This window comes from Bombina bombina, chromosome 5 (assembly GCF_027579735.1).
Source record: "Bombina bombina isolate aBomBom1 chromosome 5, aBomBom1.pri, whole genome shotgun sequence".
Lineage (NCBI taxonomy): Eukaryota > Metazoa > Chordata > Amphibia > Anura > Bombinatoridae > Bombina > Bombina bombina.
In genome coordinates this window covers 426,445,702-426,466,441 of record NC_069503.1, presented here as the reverse complement: position 1 = coordinate 426,466,441, position 20,740 = coordinate 426,445,702, and the positions used below count along the sequence as shown (strand labels likewise).

The following is a 20,740-nucleotide window of genomic DNA, read 5'->3' as shown; positions in this document are numbered from 1 at the left end:
CAGAACCAGTAGCCGCAACTTTTTTATTTTCACAAAGTGTGTTTTCAGATTTGCAATATGTAAGCAGGGGTCAAGTCCAGTGGGAACGCATGGGAATGGAGTTCCTGCAATATTTTTGCAGGGAGAGAGAACAGAAAAGCCTCAGTAAACACTGCTGCTGCTGATGGGAGGTGCTGGAACACAGTCTGGTTAGGATACTGAGATCCACTAGTAATGGGTAGTAACGCTTCCTATAATACACTAACTGCAAGAATGTCAGTGGTCCTGCTGTGTGATCACCCTGCACTGTGTGGAACACATGGTGCTTACATTTCTGTGTGGCTTGCTCTGGGGTTTATTAAGCTCCCCTCAGCAGAAATAGGACTATTGCACCTTAAGTGGGTGAGACTTTGTGACAGAGTATGAGTCTAGAATTGCTGTCAGACACGGAGGTCTCAGCCTGTCCTGGAAAGGAAGGAGGGTTTGAGGAACTGAAGCTAAGTTGGCTATGCACCATGTTAGTTAAAAAACAAAGTATGGACAACCTGGGTCTTGACATTAACCAGGCATTCATATGTGTCTAGCTTTAGTTTTTTTAAAGTGGTTTTAAAAAATGTTCAGTGAGTCATGTCCTTCCAGCTTCCTGGTTTTTCTCTGACTGAAATTCCTTTTAGTTGCTCCAGAGATAGCTGGGATAAGCTTTGTAAAATACATGTGTACACACAAATGAAAATGGTCCTTCAAATTAAAGGTGTTTGTTAAACAGCTTGAAGTAGGATAAGCCCAATTACTTTATTTTATACACCAAATAGTATGTGCAGTCTGTTTATCTATGTTGGTGTCTATATGTCCATCAATTTATGGTCAGCAGGCCAGATTTTCTGCAGAATGCTGACCTGTGCAAGATAATGTATTTGATGCAGATTCAACCTTACCAGTTTCATCCCAAAGTGCAAGGTGACCTCTTTTGCTTTCAATGATACTGTGCCCTCATGCATCCTGCTTCCATGCCAGTGTTACTTACTTCACATTTACTTGGTATACGTGTTAATGGTAAAAGAAAATTACACTCGGACGCCTTGTGACCATAATTTTACTTGAAATCACATTATCATTGTTTTTTTTACTGCCGAGTGAGTGCAGACACAAACCTTATCAAGATAATGAGATCCGATGGCTACATTACAGAGCCTTACAAATCCTGAGAGTCGGGGAGTAACATCTCCTAAAATGTTACTAAGGCTTTTTGCTTTTTGGATTATTCAATATCATTTATATACAAATGCCCCTTCATGTGTTCTTAAAAGTGTATGTCTGGCTTCTCATTATTCAGTAATAACAAAAACAAAAAGTAGGAAGCTCACCAAAATGCCAAAGTAGATTCTTTTATTCTTGGAAAAGCAGAGTCAAACAGCCACCACTGGTGGCTGTTTGACTCTGCTTTTCCAAGAATAAAAGAATCTACTTTGGCATTTTGGTGAGCTTCCTACTTTTTGTTTTTGTTATTACCTTATTGGAGTTTGGTAGTAACTCCTTGGGGCTCTCACCATTGGTGCTGGATATTGCTGGACTGTGTATTCTCATTATTCAGTATCAGTAGAATCCTAAATTACAAATAAAAATTTCACCCCTGCCATGTAAAAATGTAACCATGGGTGTTCTATCATAAGGCCCAAAGGCAACCATTCAGCCCTTCATTGGTTTCAATTTGCTTTCATTAACCAGATATAGATTATATACACACATATATACAGTGTGTGTTTAACTGTGTATATATAAAACAATATTCATTCTAGCCTAGGTTCTTTGCTGCTCCTGGGCTTTCCTATATAAAACTTTCAGCAAAGGATAACAAGAGAAGGAAGCAAATTAAATAATAGAAGAAAATTGGAAAGTTGTTTAAAATTGTATGTTCTATCTAAATCTTGAAAGAAAATGTTTGGGTTTCATATTCATTTAACATGTGGAATTTGCTAGGTGGTTTGCACAGCCTCTTGAGGTGTTGATGATTTATGAGCAGGAGCTGATAGGGAGGGAGTGATTCTAATGAGTAACACCATGACCCTATGTCTGCTCTTTTTGCTATACAACCACTTTCAGTGGGTGTTCTAGCTAACCTTTTCAACAGAGCTAAGCTGGGAGCTTCTAATTAAGTTTTTAAACGGTTTTATACTGGATTTTTAAATCAGTATTTGTGCATCTTATTCTTTATAGTAGTGTCTTTTACATGCAATTATATGCAAATTGGTGTATACTGTCCCTTTAACCAAGTAAAAGTAGTCTACTTAGTGATTTAAAGCTTAGTACTTTAATTGTCAGTTTTCATTTTGTCATCTTTAACCCCTTAACGACCGAGGACGTGCAGGGTACGTCCTCAAAAAAAAGGCAGTTAATGCCTGAGAACGTACCCTGCACGTCCTCGGTGTGGAAAGCAGCTGGAAGCGATCCTGCTCGCTTCCAGCTGCTTTCCGGTTATTGCAGTGATGCCTCGATATGGAGGCATCCTGCAATAACCTTTTGAAGCCATCCGATGCAGAGAGAGCCACTCTGTGGCCCTCTCTGCACCGGAGATCGGTGGCTTCCTTCGTTGGTGGGTGGGAGCAGTACCGGGAGGCGGGTGGCGGCCATCGATGGCCCTGGAGATGTGGAGGGGGGCGGGATCGTGGGCGGGGATGCCCAGGGGCGCGCACGGACGCGCGCGCGTGCACGGGAGGGCGGGGGCGGGCGCGTGCACGGGGAGGGAGCGGGTGGGAACCGCTACACTACAGAAAAAGGCAATCAGTTCAAAAAATGTATAAAAAAAAAAATACGATCAATGAGATGGTGGGGGTTTGTGGTGGGGGGGGGTGTTTGGGGAAGCTACACTACAGAAAAAAAATACATAAGAAAGAAAAATAACACTAAGAAAGAAAAAAAAAAAGCCCTTTTTTGTGCAAGCTGGGTACTGGCAGACAACTGCCAGTACCCAAGATGGCCCCCAATAAGGCAGATAGGGAAGGGTTACAGAGCTGTTTTGGGGGGGATCAGGGAGGTTGGAGGCTAAGGGGGGTCCTACACAGCAGAAGAATTATTTTTTTATTTTTTAAAAAAACCTAAACCCCCAAAAAGCTTTTATTTTAGTACTGGCAGACTTTCTGCCAGTACTTAAGATGGCGGGGACAATTGTGGGGTGGGGGAGGGAATGGAGCTGTTTGGGAGGGATCAGGGGGTCTGATGTGTCAGGTGGGAGGCTGATCTCTACACTAAAGCTAAAATTAACCCTGCAAGCTCCCTACAAACTTCCTAATTAACCCCTTCACTGCTAGCCATAATACACGTGTGATGCGCAGCAGCATTTTGCGGCCTTCTAATTACCAGAAAGCAACGCCAAAGTCATATATATCTGCTATTTCTGAACAAAGGGGATCCCAGAGAAGCATTTACAACCATTTGTGCCATAAATGATTTCAGTGAGAAACCTAAAATTGTGAAAAATTTAACGTTTTTTTTTTATTTGATCGCATTTGGCGGTGAAATGGTGGCATGAAATATACCAAAATGGGCCTAGATCAATACTTTGGGTTGTCTACTACACTACACTAAAGCTAACATTAACCATACAAGCTCCCTACAAGCTCCCTAATTAACCCCTGCACTGCTGGGCATAATACACGTGTGGTGCGCAGCGGCATTTAGCGGCCTACTAATTACCAAAAAGCAATGCCAAAGCCATATATGTCTGCTATTTCTGAACAAAGGGGATCCCAGAGAAGCATTTACAACCATTTGTGCCATAATTGCACAAGCTGTTTGTAAATAATTTCAGTGAGAAACCGAAAGTTTGTGAAAAAATTTGTGAAAAAGTGAACGATTTTTTGTATTTGATCGCATTTGGCGGTGAAATGGTGGCATGAAATATACCAAAATTGGCCTAGATCAATACTTTGGGATGTCTTCTAAAAAAAAATATATACATGTCCATTGATATTCAGGGATTCCTGAAAGATATTAGTGTTCCAATGTAACTAGCGCTAATTTTGAAAAAAAGTAGTTTGGAAATAGCAAAATGCTACTTGTATTTATGGCCCTATAGCTTTCAAAAAAAGCAAAGAACATGTAAATATTAGGTATTTCTAAACTCAGGACAAAATTTAGAAACTATTTAGCATGTTTTCTTTTTGGTGGTTGTAGATGTGTAACAGATTTTGGGGGTCAAAGTTAAAAAAAGTGTGTTTTTTTCCATTTTTTCCTCATATTTTATAAAATTTTTTATAGTAAATTATAAGATATGATGAAAATAATGATATTTTTAGAAAGTTAATTTAATGGCGAGAAAAACGGTATATAATATGTGTGGGTACAGTAAATGAGTAAGAGGGAAATTACAGCTAAACACAAACACCGCAAAAATGTAAAAATAGCCTTGGTCCCAAACGGACAGAAAATGGAAAAGTGCTGTGGTCATTAAGGGGTTAAAATACATCTAGTTTTCTTAGGTCAAACATGATCTTTTAAAGAGATTCTGTACTTCACTCTAAATTGTATTAACGGGACATAAAATTAAATTTCCTGTATGAAAATAAAGCAGCATTTGCATAAAAATGTTTTTCAAGCATTTAACCCCTTAACAACCGTAACGTATCATGTACGTCGCCAGTCTTCAATGGTTTTCTTTTTTCTAATAGTGCAGGTCCCGCCACAAGCAGTAGGACCGCACTATTTTACCCTCCCTTCTTGTCACCGGAAATAGAGAGGCCTTGCCGCTGGCGACGACACTGCGCTATTAATAGCACAATCCCTATAGAAAGATCAGCGTCATACAGGGTACGTCACTGATCTTTAAGGAGGTTAAAACTGTATTTTAAAAGCAATAATTGCAATGTATTTATTGTTGTTTGTTTATAAAGCACCAACATATTACACAGTGCTGTAACATTAACATATACGGGTGCAGAGTGCAACAAACATATGACATTTACATAAATCATAAAAGGGTAGAAGGCCCTGCACTTGAGTCACTATGAGAAGCAAACCGTCTTTATATAAAACGATCAACAGGACTGGTGGACTTGTGAGCTTACATTCTAAAGGAAGTACATGGGGAAAGTTGAGGGAGAGGGAACATAAGCAGAGACATCTTATAATAAGTTGTACACATCCTTGACCAGATATGTTTTTACGGAACACTTAAAGCTTTAGAAACTAGAGGCAAGTGTGATCAAGGGAGGCAAGAAGTTCCATATGAAAGTTCTAGTGGTCTTGCAGAGAGTATTAGGAAGTAATGAGAGATGAAGAGAGAAGTTGTGGGTGCAGGGTAGGGGAGTATTTGCAGACAAAGGGCAAAAATTTAAAAAAAGAGTGCAATATTGGTGAGCACTTTGTATATCAGGGTCAACAATTTTAATTTTATTCTTGAAGCCAAGGAAAGCCAGTGGAGGGATTGGCAGAGAGGTCCAGCATAAGGAAGATGAACCTGGCAGTCATAATGGATTGCAGTGGGGATAGGAGGTAGCTTGGGATGCCAGAGAGGGCAGAATGGAAGTAGTCAAGGTGGGAAATGATTAGTGATTGGATACGAATATTATTTGTGCCCTGAGTGAGAAGGTCATGCATTTTAAAGATGTTTTTAAGGTGGAAGCTGCAAGAGTTAGCTATGGACTTAATATGGGAAGCAAAATAAAGTTCTAAGTCAAATATGACCTCAAGGAAGTGGGCCTGGGGGGTAGAGATGATGACAGAGTTTGGGGAACAGGGAGATTTGTAAAGGGAGGAAATAGAAGGAGCTCAGTTTTAGAGATGTTGAGCTTTAGGTAGTGAGAAGCCATCCTGCATTTGACAATAGATAAACAGTTAGTGACAGCAGGGAAAAGGATATGTCTGGTGCAGAAAGGTAGATTTGGATGTCATCAGCAAACAGATGATACTGAAAGCAACAGGACTTGATTAAGGAGCCTAAAGAGGATGTGTAAACAGAAAAAAACTGACCTAGAACTGAGCCTTGAGGTACCCCAAATGGAGAAGGCTTGTGCTGGGGCCAATTAGGGGGAGAGAAAAAAAAAATCACTGTGTATCATATTTAAGTTTTTTTATATAAATCTGAGGTATGTACTGGTGTTCGCCATAATCTACAAAAATCCCCATATACTAAAATGGCGATGTTCTGTTGAAGATCATTAGATACATTCTCTAAATGATCATGATCGACCCCTATGTGTCTTTGAACCTAATGCGTTACAGAAATCACAGCATTAAAATGTATTTAAGGAGTTTCGGAAACTCCCATTACACATGTGCATCTCTACACATCTAACTTAAAAAAAATATTTATTTAAAGGGACACTGTACCCAAAATTTTTCTTTCGTGATTCAGATTGAGCATGAAATTTTAAGCAACTTTCTAATTTACTCCTATTATCAAATTTTATTCATTCTCTTGGTATCTTTATTTGAAATGCAAGAATGTAAGTTTAGACGCCGGACCATTTTTGGTGAACAACCTGGGTTGTTCTTGCTGATTGGTGGATAAATTCATCCACCAATAAAAAAGTGCTGTCCAGAGTACTGAAACCAAAAAAAAGCTTAGATGCCTTCTTTTTCAAATAATGATAGCAAGAGAACGAAGAAAAATTGATAATAGGAGTAAATTAGAAAGTTGCTTAAAATTGCATGCTTTATCTGAATCACGAAAGAAAAAATTTGGGTTCAGTGTCCCTTTAAGGGGTCAGTCTTCATGTGACAAGCCTTTATTTACCTCCATCTTTCTTCTTGTCATTAATCTTTTTCACCAGCCATTCTTTTGCTTCTTCTTTAGCATCCTTAGCCAGCTCAATCACCACCAATGGTTTGAATACAGGCCATGAAATGCTACTTTTCTCAAACCCTCTCTTCATCATGATATGATATCTAAGTAAAGAAAACACAAAGAAATTATTCATTTATTATTTTCATATGTTATATCAGATGAAAACAATAAAAGCACTGATGAAATATACAAAACACTCAGTCATAGATCATGATGTAGTTGTAGCAACAAAAAACTATTCAGTAAAGTAGACTATAGTTGTTAGTACCAGTAAATATTATCTACAGCTGCAATACAATGTAGGCCTCGGAATTGTAATATTTAGGGTAAAAAAAAGACCATCAGTGTCTGAGAGTGGTGGATTTCCAACCATTGAATATCATGTAAGTGTGTATCTAAGGATGATTTTTGTTAGCATACTTAAATCTACATTTGGAACATTCATTATGTTTTTATTATTTGAATGCCATGTGGAAAGAACAATCTGATAAACTAGATTTTTATAGACACGTTACATATTTACCAACTGGAGCATCTTTTGATTCTTATCTGTTTTCAGTAGCATCAATTTCAAAATGAAACACTTGTCGAAAATATGCAAATTAAAGTCATATAAAGCTATGTATGAAATCTAAGTAAACTTCTGTACCTTCAATTAGCTCAGCTTGGTTTCTGCTAAAACATGCGTGCACTATTTTTAGTTTACTGTAAGTGTAAATTGAAACAGCTTCAAATTCATGTCGCAACTTTACTAGCGAGCACATTAACATAGACACCATACTAGAAAGTGTATTATGTTTTTCACATCTGAAGAATTTACCAAAACACAAATTCTACCAAGACATTAAAAACAATGTAAAAAATTAAATAATTTAACTCCCTAAAGCACCTACACTAGATAATTCTAAATTGAAATTTATGTCCTAGGGATGTGGTCTGGTTTTCCTCACAAAATTGTTAGTGTCATGGAAATAGTCTTTCAAATAGCCATATCAAAAAAAGAGATCAAAACAGAAAGACTATGACAATCATCTTTAGTGACGATAAAGTAAGTGCAACTGAGGTGTCACAAAATATGAGGGAAATAGATTGCTTCCAGAAGATACAATGCACTTTAATGCAGACGATAGTGAAGTTGCTCTCAATGAGATGGTACATACAGATTTTTTGGACAGTTCACTGACTTTCCCTGGGTCAGTGTTTCTTAATTCCAGTCCTCAAGGACCTCTTACAGGCCAAAGTTAAAGGATTTCCCATACAGATGTATAAGTGAGACAGTTATAACAATTGAGCTAATGAACAGCCTTAGAAGGGAAATGCTTTAAAATTTGACTTGTTTGGGCTCTTGAGGACTGGAATTGAACAAAGCTGCTTAAGGTTATCAGTTTGTCCCAGGTCCTAACAAAAATTTAAAAAAAAAAGACATTCTATTTAGCCTACTTTTAAGAAGCTGCAGAAGAGCAGTAAGCTAAAAGATATTTAAGAAATTGACTTAGGATGTGGACAGAGATGTTGAAGTTTAAAAAAAGGTAAACAGCATTGCCAAGATATATTTAGGTATCATTTTTTTTTTAATAGTCTCTTATAAAGATGTATTGCAGATTTTGTTTACCTTAATAGAGGCATATTCTCTAGTCTCTAATTTATATATAACCATCAAAGCAATTTAATGAGACAATCTTTTCTGAAGATGTAGATATATTCCATATTGCTTTTTTAGTTTTAAAAAAATGGAGTATGCTTATACTGGGGGGGGCTTTGTTTGTTAGTGTATATATGTCAGACTTGAAATGAAGATTGCTAAAAAAAAAATGCTTATATTAATTACTATATTTGGCACATTTTATCTTGCAACTTTCTATTGCCTAATATTTGCCACCTCTTAATAGGCAGCCTTAAAAGGAAGATGGTTTCCTCTCAATAACAATTACCACCATGCATGTTGACATTATACAATAGAGAAAAGGGGACCCCCTACATAGGACAGTAAGTGCAGGCAATATCCTCCCTGTGGCTTCCAGGTGCCTGTTACCTGTTTAAAGGGATACTTTTTTAAGCAAAGCTTCCTAAGTGCATGCACGCTGTAGAGGCCTGCCAACCTCTCATATGTAAGTCCACAAAAATCAAAGAATAGCATCAGCACTAAGGATAAAAACAGCAACGTTTCGAGTCATGTAGACCCTTAGTCATGACTAAGGGTCTACATTACTTGAAACGTTGCTGTTTGAATCCTTATGTTGCTTAAATAAAGAAAGGATGTTTTATACAAAACAGTGCTGACGCTATTCTTTTATTTTTGTGGACTTATATACACACACGCTATTGCGCTTTTTCTGCATGCCCCACGAGTGGCTCTCTGTGGCCCTCTCTGCATCGGACAGCAGTGGTGCCAATAGTTGGTGAGTGGGAGGGTAAGGTGGGTGGCCCATCACTGGAGGGGACGGGAGTGGGTGGGACCACTCGGCCACGCTACACGGAGTAAAAAAAAATAATATCTGTGTCATTGAGGGGGAAGGAGGGAGTCCGGGCAATGAGGAGGATCCCATGTGGGATCCGTTAACGGACTTTCTGTCAGTACTTAAGATGGAAGTGACAATTGTGAGGTGGGGACTGGGAGGGAAGAGAGCTGTTTGAGGGGGATCAGGGGGTGGGATGTGTCAGGTCGAAGGCTGATCTCTACACTAAAGCTAAAATTAACCCTACAAGCTACCTAATTAAACCCTTCACCGCTGGGCATAATACAAGTGTGGTGCGCAGCGGAATTTAGCGGCCTTCTAATTACCAAAAAGCAACACCAAAGCCATATATGTCTGCTATTTCTGAACAAAACATATATAGTTGAATTTCTATATATGCTTCCACTAAAAAAAGGAATAAGATGTATTACAAATCTCTCTTTTAAGTAAGTTACCTGAAATGATAATAATAATAATAATAATAATAATAATAATAATAAAGAGTCATGTCTGACTGACTTTAGCTACATCAGCTCATTTTAGTAATACCTCCTATCTGACAAATAAAGAAGAAAATAGTGGCTAATATATACAAATAATGGAGGGGGGATAAAATAGCAATATAGAGATATTTACATAAACATATGTTTTAGGAGTGTTTTTAGAAAACGTTGGTACATGGAAAACAATTTTAACAATAAGAATGAATACATTTTAATGTCCATATTACTTACAATCACTTTTTATGCTAGTTACCAGTTACACCCCTATTGTTGGCTGCATAGTCATACAACTCATGCAGATACAGCACACTTGATTATAAATTAAAGAATTCAGGAGTTAGTAATTAAAAAGCTTTAATAATTATTTATTATCATTAAAATTTGATTTTCCTAAAACAATCATATGAAAAAGCCAGAAGTATACTATCAGGTGCTTTATCACAAGATGAGTTTAATAAATGCTTTGGCAGGTAACAGTGCACACACACGGATGACACCTTTCCTATTACGCCTGTAGCTAGCGAACACAAAAACTGCCACTCAGATTTGTAGTCCTCCTTTGCCCCACTGTCAATCATATACTTACTTTACTTCCCCTCACCCAGAGCTGCACAGCAGTCATACAAGGGCGCGCTCACGCGACTAAAATGGGCAAGGAACAGTCAAAGATCACTACCACTGCATTACCATGCTTCCCAACGTCACATATGCCTATTGGTTGTCTTCATGACAGAAGGATGGCGATAATGACGTACCGGGTGCAGTTTCCGGAACTCTCACTCCTTCTTCAACTACGAGCACGCGCGCTTGCCTAGTATTGGCTGAAAAATTTGGAATTGCAGGAATTAGTTGTTCTGACCTGCAGACTGCAGAGTTAGTTCGTGTTTTATCAAAGGAAACAATTATTGTTGCACTGCAGACTATTTTTTTTAAAATTGACATAGTTTAACTTTAACCTTATTGTCTGTAGAGAAACTTTTAGGAAATAAATCTGTCTCTGCGCTAAGCCACACCCAGTTATTGGTAGGTAATTGTAAAGGAGTACGATCAAGAAGAAACAGATGTGTTGTGGCCATCAACCACTATGTTAAACTGTTACGCGTCTTGCAATATAGAAAAAAACATTGCCGAAATGCTTAGTGAAAGTGCCAGTCTGCCAGACTTTAATAAGCGCAAACATACTCAAACGTCCCTAGGCCCCTTGAGCTCTTTCCATTATATCATCAGTGATTTGTCTAGTGTTGCCAATTGTCTCCATAAAAATATTGGAAATCTGTCAGATTGGTCATGATGGTAAGTGGGGGTTACATTCTCTACCCCAGCTCTGCCTTAGCCCCTACTACAACCCATTATTTTACACAACTGAGCAGCCATTTTACCCCTTGGCTGCCAGTAAAATATAAATGACTAATTTTACCTCTTTGTCTGCTAGTTACACCTGTAAACAGAAGTGATTTTACCTCATTGACTGCCCCTCACTTCTGTCTGGTCCAGATTTGTAATGCTTTGGGGCACAGGAGGCCATTTTACATTTAGCTAACACACAGGCGGGTAGATTACGAGTCTTGCGTTATGAGGGGTGCAGTGCTAACGTGCAGTTTATTCTCACCGCTCACTTCCCTGCAGCGCTGGTATTACGGGTTTTTATCAGCCCGGCGTTAACAGGCAAGAAGTGAGCGTAGAGCAAAATTGCGCTCCACACTGCACTCCAAAACCAGTGCTGCTTAAGTGAGCGGTGAGCTGGTTATACATGCTCGTGCACAATTTCCCCATAGACATCAATGGGGAGAGCCGGCTGAGAAAAAGTCTAACACCTGCCAAAAAGCAGCGTAAAACTCAGTAACGCAGCCCCATTGATTCCTATGGGGAAACTAAGTTATGTTTACACCTAACACCCTAACATGAACCCCGAGTTTTAACACAGGTAATCATACACTTATTAACCCCTAATCTGCCGATCCGGACATCGCCGCCACCTACATTATACTTATGAACCCCTAATCTGCTGCCCCCAACATCGCAGACACCTACATTACATTTATTAACCCCTAATCTCCCCCAATGTCGCCGCAACCTACCTACATTTATTAACCCCTAATCTGCCGCCCCCAACGTCGCCGCCACTATTCTAAATTTATTAACCCCTAAACCTAAGTCTAACCCTAACAACCCCTAACTTAAATATAATTTAAATAAATCTAAATAAAATTCCTATCATTAACTAAATTATTCCTATTTAAAACTAAATACTTACCTGTAAAATAAACCCTAAGATAGCTACAATATAACTAATAGTTTGCAAGTTTGTATTTATTTTAACAAGGTAGAATAGTTACTAAATAGTTATTAACTATTTAATAACTACCTAGCTAAAATAAATACACATTTACCTGTAAAATAAAACCTAACCTAAGTTACACTAACACTACACTACAATTAAATAACTTACATAAATTAAATACAATTAAATAAATTAAATACAATTAGCTAAATTACAAAAAAAAACAACACTAAATTACAGAAAATAAAAAACAAATTACAAGATATTTAAACTAATTACACCTAATCTAAGAGCCCTATAAAAATAAAAAAGCCCCCCCAAAATAAAAAAAACCCTAGCCTAAACTAAACTATCAATAGCCCTTAAAAGGGCCTTTTGCGGGGCATTGCCACAAAGAAATCAGCTCTTTTACCTGAAAAAGAAATACAAACAACCCTCCCAACAGTAAAACACACCACCCACACAACCAACCCCCCAAATAAAACCCTAACTAAAAAAAACCTAAGCTCCCCATTGCCCTGAAAAGGGCATTTGGATGGGCATTGCCCTTAAAAGGGCATTTAGCTCTATTGCTGCCCTAACAAAAATAAAACTCACCCAATACACCCTTAAAAAATCCTAACACTAACCCCCGAAGATTCACTTACCGGGAGAAGTCTTCATCCAAGCAGCAAGATGTCCTTAACGAAGCCGGCAGAAGTGTCCTCCAGACGGGCAAAAGTGGTCCTCCAGACGGGCAGAAGTCTTCATCCAGACGGCATCTTCTATCTTCATCCATCCAGCGCAGAGCGGCTCCATCTTCAAGACATCCGGCGCAGAGCATCCTCTTCCAACGAAGTCTTCTTCCAGAATGAATATCTCTTTAAGTGACGTCATCCAAGATGGCGTCCCTTAGATTCCGATTGGCTGATAGAATTCTATCAGCCAATTGGAATTAAGGTTGAAAAAATCCTATTGGCTGATGCAATCAGCCAATAGGATTGAGCTAGCATTCTATTGGCTGGAACACACAATAGAATGCAAGCTCAATCCTATTGGCTGATTGGATCAGCCAATAGGATTGAAGTTCAATCCTATTGGCTGATTCCGATTGGCTGATAGAATTCTATCAGCCAATCAGAATCTAAGGGACGCTATCTTGGATGACGTCACTTAAAGAGATATTCATTCTGGAAGAAGACTTCGTTGGAAGAGGATGCTCCACGCCGGATGTCTTGAAGATGGAGCCGCTCCGCACGGATGGATGAAGATAGAAGATGCCGTCTGGTGGACCACTTCTGCCCGTCTGGAGGACCACTTCTGCCGGCTTTGTTGAGGACATCTTGCCACTTGGATGAAGACTTCTCCCGGTAAGTGAATCTTCGGGGGTTAGTGTTAGGATTTTTTAAGGGTGTATTGGGTGGGTTTTATTTTAAGGTTAGGGCTTTGGGCAGCAATATAGCTAAATGCCCTTTTAAGGACAATGCCCATCCAAATGCCCTTTTCAGGGCAATGGGGAGCTTAGTTTTTTTTTAGTTAGGGTTTTATTTGGGGGGTTGGTTGTGTGGGTGGTGGGTTTTACAGTTGGGGGGTATTTGTATTTTTTATTTACAGGTAAAAGAGTTGATTATTTACAGGTATTACAGGTAAAAGAGATTTCTTTGGGGCAATGCCCCGCAAAAGGCCATATTGATAGTTTAGTTTTGGCTAGGGTTTTTTTTTTTTTATTTTGGGGGGGCTTTTTTATTTTTATAGGGCTCTTAGATTAGGTGTAATTAGTTTAAATATCTTGTAATTTGTTTTTTATTTTCTGTAATTTAGTGTTTGTTTTTTTTGTAATATAGCTAATTGTATTTAATTTATTTAATTGTATTTAGTTGATGTAAGTTATTTAATTGTAGTGTAGTGTTAGGTGTTAGTGTAACTTAGGTTAGGTTTTATTTTACATTTGTATTTATTTTAGCTAGATAGTTAATAACTATTTAGTAACTATTCTACCTAGTTAAAATAAATACAAAGTTGCCTGTAAAATAAAAATAAACCCTAAGCTAGATACAATGTAACTATTAGTTATATTGTATCTAGCTTAGGGTTTATTTTATAGGTAAGTATTTAGTTTTAAATAGGAATAATTTAGGTAATGATAGGAATTTTATTTAGATATATTTTAATTATATTTAAGTTAGGGGGTGTTAGGGTTAGACTTAGGTTTAAAGGGTTAATAAATTTAGAATAGTGGCAGTGAAGTTGGGGACGGCAGATAAGGGGTTAATGAGTATAATGTAGGTGGCGGCGATGTTAGGGGCGGCAGATTAGGGGTTAATAATATAATATTTAACTAGTGTTTGCGAGGCGGGAGTGCGGCGGTTTAGGGGTTAATATGTTTATTCTAGTGGCGGCAATGTCCGGAGCAGCAGATTAGGGGTTAATAATTTTATTTTATTATTTGCGATGCGGGAGGGCCTCGGTTTAGGGGTTAATAGGTAGTTTATGGGTGTTAGTGTACTTTTTAGCACTTAAGTTATGAGTTTTATGCTACAGCTTTGTAGCGTAAAACTCATAACTACTGACTTTAAAATGCGTTAGGAATCTTGGCGGTAGAGGGTGTACCGCTCACTTTTTGGCCTCCCAGGCAGACTCGTAATACTGGCGCTATGGAAGTCCCATAGAAAAAAGCCTTTACGAAATTTACCTAAGTAGGTTTGTGGTAAGGCCAAAAAAGTGAGCGGTGACCCTATACCTGCTAGACTCGTAATAGCAGTGGGCGTAAAAAAGCAGCGTTAGGATCTGTTAACGCTGCTTTTTCACCTTACCGCAAAACTCGTAATCTAGGCGAGGATTTTTTTGATTTTTTTTAATGGACATTTAAAGAGATACTAAACCCAAACTTTCCATTTTACTTCTATTATCTAATTTGGTTTATTCTCTTGATATCCTTTGTTCTAAAGCATATCTAGATAGGCTCAGTTGCTGCTGATTGGTGGCTGCACATAGATTCCACTTGTGATTGCTCACCCATGTACATTGCTATTTCTTCAACAAAGGATATCTGAAGAATAAAGCAAATTAGATAAAAGAAGTAAATTGGAAAGTTGTTTAAAATTCCATACTCTATCTAAATTATAAAATAAAAATGGGTTTCATGTTCCTTTAAGTGTTTAGCAATGATGTGAAGATTTACTGGAAAGTCTGCTAAAATACTGAACTATCTGCTTCAGTACATGACCCCTAGGCCTAGCACTATAATTATGTCATAGGTAATTAATTATTATGGTATATCTATTTATGCTGTTGATTGTCATCAATTCGGGATATGACGATAGTATGGAAATCTTGCAAGGTAGTTTTTTTATTGCATCTGAATCATGAACATTTTATGTTCCTTTTAAAGTCGCTTTAATATGCACTTTAGATCCATCAAAGTATCTGATTAGCTTGCTTTAAATGGATATTGCAATGCAAAATGACATGCTTTAATTTGTTATAACATTTGTATTTAGCACTACTGAGCCTGAAAGTCTATTTGTCTGACCCCTGCACCCACATAGTTAAAGTGAAAGTCAACCCTAGCGTTTGTGAAACGCTAGGGTTGATTATTGGAACAAATAAAGGGGACTTTCATTCATGAAGTATAACATACTTCATGCCATGGGCGTATTACTGCCTAGGCAAACTAGGCACGTGCCTAGGGCAGCAGCTTAGAGGGGGCGTCAATTTTTGGAGCCTCTGTCAGCTTTCAGGGGAAAACAAAATGCAGTACCAACTCTCTGCCTGCCCGCAGTATGATGACAAAATACAGCCTTTTTAATAAGTTTGCACGCCTGTTATTTACTGCTAAGAGTCCTAAACACATTAAGAAGAAGAAAAACAACAAAAAACCACTGCACTTTTAATGAGCCGGTATGCATGTAAAATTAGCGCATCCGGCTGAGCACTGCGGCTAGTTATCCTGCTTTAGAACGGTTGATTGTCAAGCACCTAAAAAAGTGCCCTGATCTGGTGCCACTTGGGGGGAAAAGTTCTGCACGCTATGGCTGAGGACAAGTGCAGGAAGCACAGGTGCACTTCTCCTGGTACAGCTGAAAACCATGCTTTCTAACTCCCTGCTGAACGTAGCAGACAAGAGAGCTGGGGGGCTGGGCGTTCAGCATGGAGTGTTGCGGATGAACATGTATGTTTGTTCAGGGTCATATATTTTTCTTTGTAGGTTTGAATTCATAGACGTATGCAAAGACAAAAACTTAGTACTGATGAATTGTTTGTCATGAAAAAAGTTTCTTTTGATTTATCCAATATTGTTTCCTGTGGTAGTTTGGACTTTGTTAACAATAATTAATTCATCCTCTATTTCCTATGGAGAACATCTTCAGGGCAATAGAGGAGCAGCTGGACAGCTACTTAAACAATCAAGTCAACATTGAACTTGCATGATTCAGATGGGGCATGCAATGTTAAACACAATTCAAATTTACTTGTATCATCAAATTTGCTTTGTTCTCTTGGTATTCTTGTTGAAAGCTGAACCTTATGCTCTACACATGTTTAATTTATTAATTTGATTAAAAACCAATGAACCGTTGTCTAGTTGAAGTGCATGACCCCTCCATGGGACATTGGCTTCCGGTTATGAAAAATATGAGCAAATATTGTTGGGGAGGGGACCTAAGAACACAATTCTAAACAAACCTCTAACCTGACCATCATAGTGCTCAATTTAAAAAACAGTGTCATATCTTATGCTTGTATATAATCTTCAGCAGTGTATTATACGTTGTTAGTAAATTAGTGATTTGCATGGTTTAATGACATCTGAGAATGAGAGGTGAATCAAAGTGTGTTTTTTTTTATTCACATGTCCAAGATGATATTCTTACTCAGACATTAAATGGACATGAAACCCAATTTTTTTCTTTCATGATTCAGATACAGTATGCAATTTTAAACAACTTTCTAATTTACTTTTATTAACTAATTTATATTGTTCTTTAGGTATCCTTTGTTGAAAAGCATGCATAGGTAGGCTCAGGAGTTTATCGTTAGCTGCACATAAATGCCTCATGTTATTGGCTTACCGATGTGCATTAATGTTTCTTCAACAAAGGATCAAAGAAATATCCAGCACTGGTGCAATTTATGCAAAGTTGCAGAGCCCTGTACAATGGACCCAAATATAAACATAACAATGTATGCAAAGCAGCACTTTTCCAAGATACCAAAAAACTTTCTAAGAAGATGAAAATAGACAACGTTTTGGACTCACGTGTCCTTAGTCATGTCCTACTTATTACATATAATTACAAAAGCCCACCCACTAATAAATTACATCACCTATTCAAATGAACCCTTTTATGCAAAACACACATTGCTTATATCCAATAACCAGCAATTAATTGCTAAAAAACCTTTCATAGTAGTATAAAGTTTCACATAATTATGTCCATTATTTACATATTGGTTAATTAAGATGCTATTATTCCAAGAAGGACATTTCATTGCTTTATCAATAGGATACGTATTAATTACTCTGGAATACCTATCCTATAAGAAAACAGTCAGATCCCATTCCTTATTCAATCCATTATATATCATGGTTCCTAACTCAAAAATCCAATATGCCTCTCTTTTGTTTTAACCTACATTTTCTATTCCCTCCACGTCTGCTACTAGAAACCAGTTCAATGATTTGGTACCTTAACTGACTAACATTGTAACTGGCCTCCAAGAAATTATTAGCTACTGGGGATTTTTCATATTTATTTCTAATATTAGATTTAGACGCAATGTGGTCTCTCCAACATAACGTAGGGATTCAAGGGATTTAGTAAAGATCTCACCTACAGAATCATTAAAGGCACCTGAAACCCAACATTTTCTTTCATAGTTTAGAAAGAACATACAATTTTAAGCAACTTTCTAATTTACTTCTATTACCTAATTTGCTTTATTTTCTTGGTATCATTTGTTGAAGGAGCAGCAATGCACTGATAGTTTCTAACTGAACACATGGGTGAGCCAATGACAATCAGTATATATATGCAGCCACCAATCAGCAGCTAGAACCTAGGTTCTTTGCTGCTCCTGAACTTGCCTAGATAAACCTTTCAGCAAAGGATAACAAGAGAAGGAATCAAATTAAATAATAGTAGTACATTGGAAAGTTGTTTCAAATTGTATGCTCTGTCTGAATTATGAAAGAACATTTTTGGGTTTCATGTACCTTTAAGTAGAGACTATGAAAATATGGCAAAGAAACAAGTAGCCTTTGAGCTGCATTCGTCCACACTAGTGATTTACACTCAGGTTTATCTGTGGAAGAGATTGACACCTTTTTGGATAACTTAAACAAATCTATTACAGAAGTGCATACCTTATTGGAGGCAAGGAAGCAGTTCCAATTTCTCTGTGATGAGCGGGACTATGGCACTAGGGAAGTTTACCAGTGGAGCACAGACTGCACCAGAAGTCAAAGATGATAGCTGTAGTTGTATGTACATGGAATATTGATGAACTGCACTGACTTGATAGTTGGTAACATGACAGGAATGAACATGTATGGTACAATATACAAGTAATGAGCTCAACTTTATCACTGAAATTTGATGAGCAACCCTGGATGACACGAGCTGTATTGTATAGGCTGAGCATCAAGAAGGATTTGGAAGAAAGATTTATGAGGCAGAGGTTGATCCTTGATACCAGACACTAAAGTTTGACTTAGTCAGCAAGATTCTCCAAAGCCCTTGAAGTGATTAACAGACTGTAGAGCCAAAAGTGGTGTAGCAAAGAGAAGTCCAATAAAGACCTGAAAATCCAGGAGCAGTATTTAAAGGGACATGAAACCCCAAATTTTTCTTTCATGATTTAGAAAGAGCATGCAATTTTAAACAACTTTCTAATATACTTCTATTATCGAATTTTCTTCATTCTCTTGATATCCTTTGCTGAAAAGCCTATCTAGATAGGCTCAGTAACTGCTGATTGGTGGCTGCACATAGATGCCTCGTGTGATTGGCTCACCCGTGTGCATTGCTATTTATTCAACAAAGGATACCTAAAGAATGAAGCAAATTAGTTAATAGAAGTAAATTGGAATGTTGTTTAAAATTGTATTCTCTATCTGAATCATGATAGAAAAATTTTGGGTTTAGTGTCCCTTTACGCTTTTTGCGCAAATGCAGGCTAAAGAGTTCAGGACACACTTGTTGCACAAGTACAATGATATTCAGACTTTACATTTATAAATATAGCTGTTGAGGAAACTAACTTGTTTTTAAAAACATAGATAATTAAAGTGTGTAATTATGCACGTTTGACCTTTAAGACAGAGATAATGTGTATGAATACAAATGTATGAAAACATCTTTAAATGTCAGGCTGAAGTGATTGCCACTTATGGTGTTGGGTGATGGTCCTGCTGTGCAAAAGTAATGGCAAAAAGCAAAGTACAGTTCAGAGTAGCAGGCTATGTAATACACTGCAGATCAGTTGTAAGGATTCCTAACTGCCCCGGGTCAGGAGGACCCAGCCTCTGCAAAACCCGAGCATGCATCACTCTTTCTCAGCGTCCCACGTGAAAAGACCCGGAGATCAGTCTGTGTAGCAGCTGCCTAGTTTTAATGGGCTAGTCCCTGATTATAGGAACTTCTCCCTGGAAGACTGTGGTGTGGGAGTTCCTTTAAAAGCTCAATCAGCCCTTCACTCTGGGCAGAGTTATTGCCCTCTTACCTTGTTCACCTTGCTCCAGAAACAAAGCATACTTACCTTGATTCCTGTGTATGCTCACCTTGCTCCTGAGACCAAGCATATTTACCTTGATACCCGTGTATGCTCACCTTGCACCTGTGACAAACCATACTTACCTTGATAACTGTGTATGCTCACCTTGCTCCTGAGACCTAACATACTTACCTTGATACCTTGTGTATGCTCACCTTGCTCCTGAGACCAAGCATACTTGCCTTGACACCTGTGTATGCTAACCTTGCTCCTAAGACCAAGCATACTTGCCTTGATACCTGTGTATGCTCACCTTGCTCCTGAGACAAAGCATACTTGCCTTGATACCTGTGTATGCTCTCCTTGCTCCTGAGACCAAGCATACTTACCTTGATACCTGTGTATGCTCACTGTGTGCCTGAGACCAAGCATACTTGTCTTGATACCTCTGCATGCTAACCTTGCTCCAGAGATCAAGCATACTTGCCTTGAAACCTGTGTATGCTCACCTTGCTCCTGAGACCAAGCATACTTGCCTTGATACCTGTGTATGCTCACCTTGCTCCTGAGACAAAGCATACTTGCCTTGATACCTGTGTATGCTCACCTTGTGTCAGGGTGCCAGGAATCAGACTGAGACAAGAAGTGCAAAAATAATCACACCTTTATTAATAGCAAAAAAATTATAAAAAGTTCACAAGTCAAATAACAAGCCAGGAGTCAAAACCAGAGCTGGTAGTCAGACGAGCCGAGTCAGGAGCCAAAGCGAATAGTCAGACGAGCTGGAATCAGGAACAAGGAAAACAGCAGAGTCAGGAACAAGCCAGGGATCAGGAACCAGGAAGGACATCAGGCAGCCAGGTAATACACAGGAACGCTCACAAACAGGTCTGAGACAACGCAAAGGCAAAGCATACTGAACAGAGGCCCATTAAATAATAAGTGATGACATCACAATTCTGAGACTGCATCCTGTCTCATACGGATGATGCACACCAGTCTGGCCATAAAAGGAAGTGCAGGAAATGAGCATTATCCCCCACAA

General features: G+C 38.4%; 1 protein-coding gene across 2 annotated transcripts in view; it reads right to left on the bottom strand.

The window, feature by feature from the left end:
* ANO10 (anoctamin 10) overlaps positions 1 to 18,426 on the bottom strand; it is a 778,263-nt gene extending 759,837 nt beyond the window's left edge. The window contains exons 1-2 of one of the 2 annotated variants that reach the window (XM_053714266.1): positions 18,347 to 18,426; positions 6,710 to 6,861 (exon numbers count right to left, since the gene is read on the bottom strand). In XM_053714266.1, coding sequence (XP_053570241.1) covers positions 6,710 to 6,851 — 142 coding nt within the window. In that variant the 5' untranslated portion in view covers positions 6,852 to 6,861; positions 18,347 to 18,426. Of the gene's footprint in view, positions 1 to 6,709; positions 6,862 to 10,305; positions 10,444 to 18,346 lie in introns of those variants that run through there. The other variant, XM_053714265.1, reaches the window with a different exon arrangement.
* Positions 18,427 to 20,740: the final 2,314 nt, after the last annotated feature.